The sequence below is a fragment of the Marmota flaviventris genome, chromosome 15 (genome assembly GCF_047511675.1).
Source record: "Marmota flaviventris isolate mMarFla1 chromosome 15, mMarFla1.hap1, whole genome shotgun sequence".
NCBI lineage: Eukaryota > Metazoa > Chordata > Mammalia > Rodentia > Sciuridae > Marmota > Marmota flaviventris.
In genome coordinates, this window is record NC_092512.1 from 38,034,380 (window position 1) to 38,048,617 (window position 14,238).

Genomic DNA, 14,238 nt, shown 5'->3' on the forward strand with positions numbered 1-14,238 from the left:
TTGGGAATGTTTTAAGGAATTCATGAAGGAGATGGGACAACATCCATTTTCTTTAAAATTTCACCGCACAAAGGGAATGAGTAGTGCTTATTTTATTATTAACTTTTTTTGTACAAGCAAGAAAGTTGAAAGAATTGGGCCAAATTTGAGAAACTGGCTAATTTTGAAAATACATTGATTATCAGAGTAAAATATATTTTTATAAGCTAGGATCAAAACTTAACTGCAGTTTGAGAAATTGATGTCAGTATTATGTGACGATTCTTTCTTGTGTTTAAAAAAAGTATTTGCCATAGCAACCACAATCACATATGACAGTGGTTACTATCTTGAGATTTCCTGCTTCATTCTCCCATGGAAGGGCCCAGGATTCCTTTTTTTTTTTTTTTTTTTTTTTTTCTTTTTCTGTTAAATAAATTGCAAGTTTAAGACATCATCCTCTCTGTCCCACTTCTGTGAATATGTATCTCCATGGAAACTAAACTGTACACTGTGGCATGTATTTCGTATTGTATAGTTAAATGTTACTGGGCAGTTACAGCTGCCCCCTCTCATTAGCTTTAAAAACAAACTTTTAATCTATTCCTCTTTATAAATTTTTTAAAAATTATTTTTTAACCTTTCTTTGTGTATAACAAAGACACATTCTAAATGTTAATACTAGGTTTTAAGTTAATCAATTGGAAAATATTTAGAGATAAGCACATACATTTGAATAGCAAATTATATATAGGCATATTTTGAGTAAAATTATCTTGTTATAAAGTCATCCAAAAATAAAAATTAATGGGGGCTGGGGCTGTGGCTCAGGAGTAGAGCACCTGCCTTGCCCATGTGAGGCACTGGATTCAATCCTCAGCACCACATAAAAATAAATAATTAAAGACATTGTGTCCATCAACAACTAAAAAAAATGTTTTTAAAAAATTAATGGAACAGACTGCCTTTTGTTTGATGTTTAGACTTTTAAAACTCTTTGTAAGAATGTTTATTTCTAACCTAAGAATAGATAATTTTCCAAACTTTTGAGTGTGTAACCCATGAGGCATTTTACCATCGATTTTTAGGTTAGCCAGTAAAATGTCCTTAAATTTGTCTGAAATGTAGTGACAATTAAACTACTATGTGGTTTTCTTTTTATAATAGTGGATTTCAAATTTCAAGTCAGGATGTTCTTGCAACAAAATCTTCATTCCTGCTCCTTCTTCCTACACCTTCCACTTGTGAATAGAAATGTACCATTTAAATGCTGAACTTGGCTGTGAGTACCAGAAAACCCAAGTAACAGTAGTTTAAATAAATTAGGATTCATTTCTTTTTTCACTTAACAAGAAATCCAGAAGCAGAGTGTTCTGCACTGAGAAAGTGATTTTGTGAAGTCATTAGAGAGCCTTTCTATAATTCCTTTTTAGGGTGTTACTGTTATCCTTCTGCTTACAGAATAAATGCTTATTCTCCACACTGCATTCCAGGCAAGAAGAAAAAGCAAGAGATAGAAGGGGTGGTACCTCAATCAAGAAAACAGAACTTTCATAGAGACTCTTATTTTATGTATCATTGGCCACAATTTTATTAGATGGCCACTCTACCCATAAGAGATGCACTCTTGCTATGGAAAAGAGAGGTTATAGATTTTAGGAAGACAGCTGTTTTACTCTGAGAAGCTTTTGAAAGTAGCTTGTAGAAGCTCATAGAATAGAAGCTCCTGATTAGGATAGTGTTAGAAGCAGGCCCATGACTACTAGGGTTGGGAAAGTAGATTTCTGGAATGAAATTTCCCAGTAATTCCTTTTTGTTCAACCTCAGAGATTGGTCTGCCTCTGCCCTTTGTGTTGCCACTGTTGTCAAGTTTCTACTTTGCTGACTCGTCTCAAAACAGAATACTATCTTTATTTCAGTCTTCTCCCTATTTTATCTCCAAAGGAAATACCTCCTGAGCCCATCTTATTATTTTTGTGAAAGTTTTTATAAAATATGAAAAGTTTTTCCCACTTTATTCCCAAAATAAAAATAAACAAATTTTGAGATTTATTTTTCTCCTCCTTTCCAGTGCATACTACTGCTTTTAATGTGTAGGTCATACTAGAGTAGTTGTTTTATGTTATTTTCTGGTAGGAAAAAGTTAAGTCTTCCATTTATTCCTAAAATGCTATGGGTGTATTTTCTCTGACTCAAATATCTGAATTAAGGGTCACTGGTTTATCAAAATACCCCTGACTCATTATGGTGCCAGGATATTGGTAAATATCCTAGATGAAGAGTTTCCCTACCTTCGACTTGAAAAGAAAACAAAGAGGCCATAACTAGAATCTTTGCAGTGAAGCCAGTGGTAGGTGGAAGGGAAAAGTAGTAAGAGCAATGTGGTCCTGGCCTTGTGTGGAGAGAGGAGAAAGATTCGGGGTAGGGACAATGGTTGTGGAGTGCTGTTTTCTAAAGTGGATTAGAAGTGCCATTTGTATGTGTCCCTGTTTGTTTTCCAAGGCCCTTGAATTTACTTTTTAAAAAACCTATCTAGAAATATACTTTAGTGAAACATTTCTATTCCTTTGTCAGTTGATAATGGTGATCTTCATGGGTTTCTTAATTTTCTGAGTTAGTTTCTCTCAAATCCCATTTTCCCTGTCCTCTGATTCTGACTTTTCTATATAACATTAATAACCCTTATTGTACTGAAAGTTCAAGTTTATAGATGTCTTTATGTGTATTACTCATTTTAAGACTTTCTGATGCAAATCAGAATTTAGGAATAAAATGTAATTCCATTACAGAATTACTCTTGGACTGGGAGTGTAGCTCAGTTTATTTTGTGTCTAGCAGGCATGGTGCCCTAGGTCTGATCCCCAGTTCAACCAAAAAAAAATTACTCCTCTCTTAAGAAAGAGAAAGGGGCATGTGTACAAGCATGCAAAAGAAGAAAAGAATATTGCTCAAATGATTTCTTCATGGGATATCTCCTTACCACTTTGACTTGATTTTCTTAAGTATTTTGTAGAAAGTTTGTTAAGTTTAGCCACACTTCAATATATTTTCCCATAAAATGGGGCAGATGTGTAGAATAACCAAGGTTAAATTTCTGAACACTATTTTGGAATAAAAAGTTGCCATAGAAACAAAATTTTCATTCTGGAGATAGAGAAATATGTCTTATTAATGATGAGGCCCAAAGACAAATCAAGGATACTTAAAAATCTGTCATTGGATTATTTGTGTCCTGTCCAAATGTCAGTCATAAAATCTTGTCAAATTAACTACTTCCTTCCCTTCTTCTGTTTCTTTCTGGGATTTCAGGAAGCAAAGTTGAAGTTGGACACCATAAAAACAAAATCTTGATTTTTTAACATATTTATTGATTGTTGAAATAGAACACCTTGTCTTCTGCAAATATATATGAGATATGTATTTCCATTCTTAACATATTAGTAAAATTTTTTCTGACCAGTAATTTAAAGGTAGCTTTGGCCATTATCTTGATGAACTGTACGAAAGGAGCTTTTGTTTGGTTGGTTAGGTTTTTAAAATTTATTTTATTTATTTTTGCATGTGAAATATGACGATACTCTGTTTATAGAGTTTGCCACAAATACTGTTGCTTTATACTATTCTAATTTTGAGTAACTCAGTATCTTTTCAGTTGGTATGATATGGGTTCCATATATTTTATCACACTTATATTTAAGCATTCTAACACCTGGAATTAGAGAATGGGTATTTAGAGAAAGAGTTATATTGAGAATCATCTTCTATTTTTCTAGTACATGCATATTCTGAATATCATATTCTTCTTGATTCTACTGGGACAGTTATTCTAATTATAATAATATCTCAAGTATATTATCACAGTACAGTTGATAGCAGTAGCTTCCACCAATTCAAAAATAATGATCAAAAAACACATAGCATCTCATAGCTCCTTTTCAGGTTTATAGAGATTGAACTTCTGGGTAGATAGAAACATCATTGATAGTCAGAGGTATCTTATTTGTGAAATTATTCAGGGTGTAGATTCCTGTATTAGGGATCTTACAATTTAATGAAAGGCTAAGACAGAAACAAGACATCATTATCCAAAGTATATGTATGAAGACATGAATTAGTGTGAATATACCTCATATTCAACCAAAGGTATGAAAAATCTTGTTCTTTATGTGTAATAAGAATTGTGATGCATTCCACTGTCATTTATTTTTAAAAATCAATAAAAAATGAAATTTAAAAGATGTAATTCAGATTTTGAAAAAATTAAATAAGCATATTACTAATAGTTATATTATTCACGCATCTACTTTGTGTCATGATTCAGTTGATCAGAATTGAAGCTCATCCATCAAAATACCCACAAGAAAATGTAAAAGGTTTCTGTGTAGATATTAAATTAAGATCACTTGCAAATAAAGATCTATACATATATAGAAAAAGACTTAGTTAACTTAAATTGATGGTTAACTTAAAATCACACAGTCAGCTGTGTGTCTACGATATATTTGTATACCCATGATTGTAACACATAATTCCCAATAACTAAAAGATAAGAGCAACCCAATGTCCACTGACAGATGAATAGATAAGCAAAATGCGATGTAACATACACAGTGGAATATTAGTTATCCCTGAAAAGTAAGGAAATTCTGACACATAGGACAACATGAATCAACCTTCAGGATATTATGCTAAGTGAAATAAGCCAGTCCTAAACAAAAGGAAATACTATAATGATTCTACTAATATGAGGTAGAAAGTAGCGAGATAAAAAAAAGAAATAAAATGGTAGTTGGCAGGGGTTAGGAGAGGGAAAATGGGGAGCTTTTGATTAATGGGTACAGAATTTTAGTTTTGTAAGATGAAAGGAATTCTGGAGGTTATATGTAATACTACTGAAAAAGTAATACATAAGTAGTAATAAAAGTAATATTAATACTACTGAACCATATACTTTAAAATGGTTAAGTGTTATTTATGTGTATTTTACCACAATAAAAATGGAAAAGTAATTTAGTGTCTTCACCATTTTTAACTGTACAGTTCAGAAGTATTCAATACATAATATTGTACAAACACCACCACTATCCATCTTCATACTTTTTTGTGTGTCGGGAGATGGGAGGTCAGTACTGGGGAGTCAATCCTGGGCCTCACGGGTACTAGGGGGGCACTCTTATCACTGAGCTACATCCCCATCCCTTTTCATTTTTTGATTTGTGATGGAGTCTTGCTAAGTTGCCAGACACTGGCCTCAAACTTGAGGTCTTCCTGCCTCAGCCTGCCAAGTAGCTGGGATTATACATAAGGATCTATACATATATAGAAAAAGACTTAGTAGAATTAAAAACATCTAATGATTAACTACATCTAGCTATTCCTCTCACCTTCTAGAATTTCACCTTCTTGAACTGAAACTCTACCCATTTAAATGTTAACTCCCCATTTTCTGTTCTCTCTGGCTTCTTGGACTCTGTCTGATTTTGACTTCTCTAGGTAGTTATTCTAAATGAAATCATGCAATTTTTGTCTCTTTGTGACTGGCATATTTCCATTAGCATAATATCCTAAGTCTCATCCATGTTGTAGCATGTGTCAGAATTTCCTTCTTCACATTTTGCTTATCCATTCTGTCAGTGAACAGTTGGGTAGTTTCTATGTTTTAGTTAATGTGAATAATGCTATAAAAGAACATGAATGTACAAATACCTCTATTATCTCTTCATGACCCTTTTTTAATCTTTTGGGTATATAAAAAATTTAAAGATGGTACATTTTATTTTATGTGATTTTTACCACGGTTTAAAAAAGAAAAACACCTACTCCATTAAGTCAATAAAAACTTAATAAAAACTTAAAGAGAAATCATGTCATTTTTAGGCAGTGAGATAAAATTTTTTAAATGAATAAATGCTATCATTACCATTTTCCCTTGTGTCCTCACCTAAGCAAACTCACCTACACTCCAGTTCTGCCAAATGACATACACAGAAATCTAAGAGCCAGGGAAAGGAAAGGGCAGAAGGGATGCTTGTCTGACAATTCCATCTTCCTCATCTCACTCTATTTTTTTGTTGTTGTTGCTGTTAGAGAATTTCAGATTCTTGCATTTACCACAGAAAATAGGTATCAGTTCCAATTCATTCTATATTCCTAAAGATGTTTTTGGAATTGCAGTCTTTTGACCAGAATGACCTTATATCATACTCAGCCAGCAGTGTTACTAAGTTGTCATAGTAGTACTGGTAGTTTTAAGCTAAACTGGTACTATTGCAAAAAGCATTTTTTTTCTTTTTTTTATTGGTTGTTCAAAACATTACAAAGCTCTTGACATATCATATTTCATACATTAGATTCATGTGGGTTATGAACTCCCATTTTTACCCCAAATACAGATTGCAGAATCACATCGGTTACACATCCACATTTTTACATAATGTCATATTAGTAACTGTTGTATTCTGCTACCTTTCCTATCCTCTACTATCCCCCCTCCCCTCCCCTCCCCTCCCATCTTCCCTCTCTACCCTATCTGCTGTAATTTAATTCTCTCCCTTGTTTTTTTTTCCCTTTCCCCTCACAACCTCTTATATGTAATTTTGTATAACAATGAGGGTCTCCTTCCATTTCCATGCAATTTCCCTTCTCTCTCTCTTTCCCTCCCCCCTCTCGTCCCTGTTTAGTGGTGATCTTCTTCTCATGCTCTTCCTCTCTATTCTGTTCTTAGTTGCTCTCCTTATATCAAAGATGATATTTGGCATTTGTTTTTTAGGGATTGGCTAGCTTCACTTAGCATAATCTGCTCTAGTGCCATCCATTTCCCTGCAAATTCCATGATTTTGTCATTTTTTAGTGCAGAGTAATACTCCATTGTGTATAAATGCCACATTTTTTTTATCCATTCATCTATTGAAGGGCATCTGGGTTGGTTCCATAGTCTAGCTATTGTGAATTGTGCTGCTATGAACATCGATGTGGCAGTATCCCTGTAGTACGCTCTTTCAAGGTTTTTAGGGAATAGTCTGAGAAGGGCAATAGCTGGGTCAAATGGTGGTTCCATTCCCAGCTTTCCCAGGAATCTCCATACTGCTTTCCAAATTGGCCGCACCAATTTGCAGTCCCACCAGCAATGTACAAGTGTACCCTTTTCCCCACATCCTCACCAGCACTTGTTGTTGTTTGACTTCATAATGGCTGCCAATCTTACTGGAGTGAGATGGTATCTTAGGGTGGTTTTGATTTGCATTTCTCTGACTGCTAGAGATGGTGAGCATTTTTTCATGTACTTGTTGATTGATTGTATGTCCTCCTCTGAGAAGTGTCTGTTCAGGTCTTTGGCCCATTTGTTGATTGGGTTGTTTGTTATCTTATTGTTTAATTTTTTGAATTCTTTGTATACTCTGGATATTAGGGCTCTATCTGAAGTGTGAGGAGTAAAAATTTGTTCCCATGATGTAGGCTCCCTATTTACCTCTCTTATTGTTTCTCTTGCTGAGAAAAAACTTTTTAGTTTGAGTAAATCCCATTTGTTGATTCTAGTTATTAACTCTTGTGCTATGGGTGTCCTATTGAGGAATTTGGAGCCTGACCCCACAATATGTAGATCGGAGCCAACTTTTTCTTCTATCAGGTGCAGAGTCTCTGATTTGATATCAAGCTCTTTGATCCATTTTGAGTTAACTTTTGTGCATGGCGAGAGAAAGGGATTCAGTTTCATTTTGTTGCATATGGATTTCCAGTTTTCCCAGCACCATTTGTTGAAGATACTATCCTTCCTCCATTGCATGCTTTTAGCCCCTTTATCAAATATAAAAAAGTTGTAATTTTGTGGATTGGTCTCTGTGTCCTCTATTCTGTACCATTGGTCCACCCGCCTGTTTTGGTACCAGTACCATGCTGTTTTTGTTACTATTGCTCTGTAGTATAGTTTGAAATCTGGTATCGCTATACCACCTGATTCACACTTCCTGCTTAGAATTGCTTTTGCTATTCTGAGTCTTTTGTTTTTCCATATGAATTTCATGATTGCAAAAAGCATTTTAGATTGGCCATATCACTATTATGAATATTATGGTTCAATTTATAGGAACATTGCAATACTGACCTGTCCCCACATGCAAGTAAACAGGATGGTGATGAGTCTGAAAAACATGTCACACAAAAGAAAATGGGGCTGTTTCATCTGAAAAACAGATAGCCAAGATAGGAGCCATATATCTGTTTTCATAAATCTGAGAGACAAATATGTGACAGAGGAATTTGTTTGGAACATGAGTGTAAATTACAGGAGAGATTTGAATGTCCTGTATTCCCTCATGAAGTTTTCAAGAAGGTAGCTTATTTTCTATTTGGAAAATTTTGTGGAAGATGCCTTCTTAGTGGTCCTTGAACATTTATTTGGAGTCCTAGAGTTTTAAGGAATCCAGTTTGGAGACTACTGATCAATACCTTAACTGCCAGATTAAAAATCTAGTTATTCTAAATGTTTATTTCCCACTTCAATTCTTCAGTATAAAAAAAATGGGGATTGATTGAAAGATTCTAAGCAAGAACAATGACATGGTTTGATTTGTATTTACAAAGGTCACTGTGTTGACAGTATAAAATCAAAACTGAACTACTGGAAGCATGGAGACCAGTTTGGAGGCTGTATGATGACTTTGGCAAGAAATCATCAGAAACTAAACTAAGACAATAGCAATGATGTATAGAGAAAAAGGGTTAATTTTAACAACTCATGAATAGAAGAATTAAAAACATCTAATGATCAGGGGCTGGGCTTGTGACTCAGTGGTAGAGTGCTCGCCTAGAACATGTGAGGCACAGGGTTCGATCCCCAGCACCACATAAAAATAAATAAATAAATAAAGGTATTGTGTCCCTCTACCACTAAAAATATTTTTTTGAAAAATCACTTAATGATCATTTTGATGTTGTAACACAAAGAGTGTAGATGTCCAGTTGATTCTTTGTCTCACAAATTTGAATAATGAAATCCACAGACACAAGGGTAAGAATAAAGTAACAGGATTTATTAGAGTAATAGAAAGCAGAGCTCCCAAAGAGAGAGGGGTCCCAAAAGAGGGATGCCAGTGGATGTCTGTTGTCCAGGGGTTTTTAAAGGTATAACTGATGGCCCAGTACAGATGATTGGTGGGGTGAGGGATACTTGCATTTACCAATCAAGCTCTTCAAGCTCTGAGCTTAATACACCAATCAGAAATGTATAATTTCAATCCCTTATTTACAAAATTAAGAGGATGAATCCAACCTATGGTTTGGCACATCTATTCAGGATAGGAAGTACTTCAAATAAGGGTGAATCTGATGCTCAGCTGTTGCTACAGGTAGGGGTAAGGGTAGCTAGCTAAGGAAGAGTTCTGGTGACTGAAGTTGTTAGGAACAGTAAGAGGACATTCTAGCTACAAAAGAGGTGTTGGGGTTGAAGCTGTCAGGGACAATGACAGAATATTTCTCAGGCCCAGTGTCTCCTTTTAGGATAGCATGGTCTCATTCCTTCTTTCCCTTCTCCGAAGCCCTTATTCTGTCTGAGGGTGTAGGGTCTACTTGCTTGCCTCAGTATGATGAGATGTTTTTTAGTTAATTCTTAAGTTTATCACTTTGGGAGATTTAATAAATAATTTTGACCTTAACCAGGATAGAACGTTTGAGAGGGTCTGCAGATTTAAGGGAAAAAATTCTTGTATTTAGTTTCAGAATTGGCGATTAGTAACTCAAAATCATCTGATTAAGTAGTAAAACAGCAAGCAGTTATAAAATTGGATATAACTTACGAGCAAGGTCTGGGCTGGAGAAAACAGCTGTGGAAGACATGCATATAAATATGTCAGACAATGCCTTGAAAGTTTAGAGAGAAGGAAAACAGCTAGTGAGATTGAGGGAGTAGTGAAATCGGTGTAAGAGAAATCCTGAGTAAGTTCTATAATTTGTGACAGCTGAAAGTTTGTTAATTACAATAATAATACAGGATTAAATGTAAAAAAGAACACCAAAAACACTTGGATTTTTAAAGTTCATTTTCTTTGACAAATTTCAAAGACATCTGATATGATTTTTAATAAGATGATATTCTGCTGAAAATCTGAAATATTTCTATAATCTGAGAATATTTTAGATCTATTTATCAGTTTAATTTTTATTGGGTTTGGATACTTTTTTAAATGTATTTTTTATTTTACTTTGTTCTTCATAAATTGATATGTTGGCTTTGATTTTGTGCAGTACTAATTTATTATATGGCTCAATTTAAAAAATCACACTTCAGCTGGGCATGGTGGCGCATGCCCATAATCCCAGCGGCGGCTCGGGAGGCTGAAGCAGGAGGATCAAGAGTTCAATCCCTGGTGCAAAAAAAATAATAAAAAAATAAAGCTGAAGATGTGGCTCAGTGGTTAAGTTACCCTGGGTTCAATCCCTGGTACCAATAAATAAAAAATCACACTTCAAAAAAGATCATACATCTTTAAATGTAAGAGCTTATGCCCTCCTTATGTTCTTTGTTTTCCTAAGGAAATGCAACTTCACCACAAGTACAAAGACCATCTTTCATGGACTACTTTGATAAGCAAGACTTCAAGAATAAGAATCATGAAAACTGTAATCAGAACATGCATGAACCCTTCCCTATGTCCAAAAATGTTTTTCCTGATAACTGGAAAGTTCCTCAAGATGGAGACTTTGACTTTGTAAGTACATTTGAATTCTTCCACTTATGTTTTTTACATTTGTATTTTATCATCACATCGAGACACATAATTTATAAATACAAATTATGGACTATTAATATTTAACATATAGCCATGTGTATGAGTAGGGAAATGGTGAAATTGTAGTTTGTTTGCAGAAAGATTTTTACAGAGAACATAAATAATTGCTTATAGTTAAATAAATCATGGCTCAAATTCAGAGAAATGTGTAGGATTTCTTAAAACTAAAATGACAACTATTACAAAAGAATTTTTCAGTAGTGCAAATATGAGATACTTCTGACTGTAAACTCAGTTACCAGAATAAAAGATGAAAAAGTATTTATGACATACACTTTGAAAAATTTTTTGAAAGCATCTGAATTAGTTTCTACTTGAGCGCTAATTCTGCTTGGTTTGTCAGAACTAATAGTCCTGGACTATATGTATTTAGGTCACATATAAGCTTCAGTTAAAACTGCCTTATCGCCTGTTATGTATTTTTCTTTATTTCTTTTGCCCCACTATTATTTATTTCTTTTAAATGGTGCAAGGAATACAGATACTCAGTTTTAAAGCAACTGTTTGCAGAATTTGAAAGAATAGATTCTCAAAATAAATTCTTTAATGGAGTAAAATTTTTTATGAAGTAAATTTTTGTAATTTTTAAATAATTTTTTACTTTTGATAGTATTCTGGAAGTTTTTTTCCAAATAAAATTGTAATTTTTTATATTTATTAAATAAACACAGAACCTATAAGTAAGTAAAAATTTAGATACATGCATATCTTTAAAATTCTTAAGCAATATTAAGCCATTTTGCCTAGATATCATGATACCTCAATTCTTTGAGATTTGGAATGTTTTTAAGTTTAAATACTTTTCTCCTAAATAATGTGATTATTTGAGTTTTCTAATAATGTTATGATAAAATTTAAAAATCCATCCTCAAAAAGTTTAGTAATAATTACTAGCAAATCTTAGTGTAAATCACAGGTTGTAATACCTGTTTACCGTTTTTTCAATATTGAAATAAGAAATTAGGAAAAAATCTGCGTTTTTTTAGTTCTGGTAAGATTTCATTTTAAGTTGTCTACTTTTAAAAAAAATTATAAATTATTTAGTATGCTGACATTCAAGCTTTAAATAATTCATGAACATGATGAATAATGTAGAGTACTTAGCATCAAAAACTCTGTCTTGTCTCAGTTAGAATAAATCTTAATAGCCTCTGGGAAATGGTTTGAAATGAGTGAGCTATAAGTAATGAATAAATTATCATAGTTAAGAAAGAGCAAATAAAGTGATTTAATTCAGTTTCAGTTATTCTTTGCTACCATCCCAAAACTTAATGGCTTAAGATAACTATTTTATTTGCTCACTTTTTTGTGGGATAACAGTTTGGTCAGGTTTAACTGAGTAATCCTTCTTTCTCAAGTGGTTGTACTTATCTGCCACCTTGACTGAGGCAGTTGTATAGTTTTTCTAAAATTACCTGCTCATGTGTCTGGCAGTTGTGCTAAGTGTTGGGTAGCTCATATGATCCCATTGAGGTTTTTATGTGGCAGTAACAGCCTTCTGAGAGCTTGAAAACAGAAGTTGCAAGGCCTCTTGATCCCAGTTTAGAATATACATGCTGTCCATTTACAGTAGCATTAAAAAGAATGAAATATTCAGGAATGTTTCTAACCAAGGAGGTGAAAGACTTGTACATTTAAAAACTACAAAATGTTGCTGAAAAAAGTTAGAGAATATGTGAAAAGACAAGACATCTCCTATTCAAAGACTAGAAGACTTAATATTATTAAGATAATAATACTTGGGGCTGGGGTTGTGGCTCAGTGGTAGAGCGCTTGCCTAGCATGTGCGGTTCTCTGGGTTCAATCCTCAGTAACACATAAAAGTAAAATAATGGTATTGTGTCCAACTACAACTAAAAAATAATATTTAAAAAAATATATTAATACTGCCCAAAGTGTTCTACAGATTCAATATAATCTACATCAGAATCCTAGTGCTTCTGTAAAAATAGAAAAATTCGTGCTAAAATTGATTTGGATTTCCACAGTACCCTTTATAGCGAACACAATCTTGGAAAAGAAAACAAAGTTGAAGGTCTCATTTCCTGATTCCAAAACTTGCTACAAAACTGCTCTAATGAAAACACTGTGGTATTGGCATACAGAGTAACAGGTATACCAGTAGAATAAAATAGAGAGCTCAGAACTAAATCCTCATATCTGTGGTCAAAAAATTTTGAGAAAAGTACCAAGATCATTCTTAATTAACACCTGAGGAATTAACTTATGAAGTTATTAAAAGTTACAGTGCATAATCATAAACCCATTGTTTTTAGACCTCTGGTGGGAATGTTAGCTGGCAGTGGCAGGGAACAAGTAGCAGAGCAAACTTCTCAGCTCATGACCAGAAAGCAAGAGAGAAAGAGAGGGGCTGGGTCTCTCAATTCCCTTTGTGGGCATGCCCCCAATGACCTAAGATTCTCATACTAGATCCCACTTCTCAAACATTCCACCAGTTTCCAACAGTACCAGCCTTTAATGCATAGGTCTTTGGTGACATTCAGCATCAAAATTATAGCACCATTCAGTGGGTAAAGAACATTTTAAATAAATGGTTCTGGGAAAACTGGATATCCACATGAAAAAATGTAGTTCAGCCCTTCCCATACTTTATATACAAAAAATTTACTCAGTGGATCAAAGATCTAAACATATGTTTTTTTAAAAAAAAAAATAATGTAATGTATATTTTACCACAATAAAAAAAATAAATTCATAAGTTGTGTCATTGTTGCATATTATGTTAGTCAAAATATGTCAGAAAGCCAGTCCAGATTCAAGGTATATGGATATAAATTTCACCTCATTTTGGGAAAAACAGCAAAGTCACATTTGCAAAGGGCCTTATGAAATGGAAGAAATGATGGCAATTATCTTTGCAAACAATCTAATAGAAAATGTGATAGACTTCAAGAGAAATTAGAATATTGAATTCAGAAGATGGAAGGACTTTAGTGAGTTCGATAAGGGTCATTTCAGTACCCTACTTTTAAATTTTTTTATATATGTGCACACAATATTTTACATGTAGCCTTCAATTGTCTCTCTTAAATTTATTCAAGTTTTGTTAGTCTTTTTTTCCCAATGGCTAGCTCTTATTTATTTGTTTGATTGATTGTTTATTCCAGTGCTGAGATCTAATCTAGGACCTCATGCATGCCAGGCATGTGCTCTACTACTGAGCTACAGCCCCAGACCAGCCAACTACCTCTTATAAGTAAATTCTGGTAATGTTTTCAGCCTAATATAGATTTTGGAGACCTTTTATCTTGGAATCCCAAAATTTATTAGAAAAATTAAGCTAATTTAACAAATGTACTACTTTGTGCTTTTACCCATAGGCTAAGCACTATGGGTAAAAATAAATTTTATACATATTTATTTATCAAGAAGTGTTAAGTTGTGATTCAGAGTTATAATTTTGATTTGGCATAAGAGGGGAGTTAGTAAAGGGGATGGAGTAATCTATGAAATT

The 14,238-nt window shown here is 33.7% G+C and overlaps 1 protein-coding gene across 1 annotated transcript in view; it reads left to right on the forward strand.

Annotated features, from left to right (window-relative positions):
• The window catches only part of Stk3 (serine/threonine kinase 3), a 324,266-nt gene that overhangs the window by 236,925 nt on the left and 73,103 nt on the right, over positions 1 to 14,238 (forward strand). Inside the window, exon 10 of the mRNA XM_071602220.1 lies at positions 10,507 to 10,682. Coding sequence (XP_071458321.1) covers positions 10,507 to 10,682 — 176 coding nt within the window. The remainder of the gene's footprint in view (positions 1 to 10,506; positions 10,683 to 14,238) is intronic.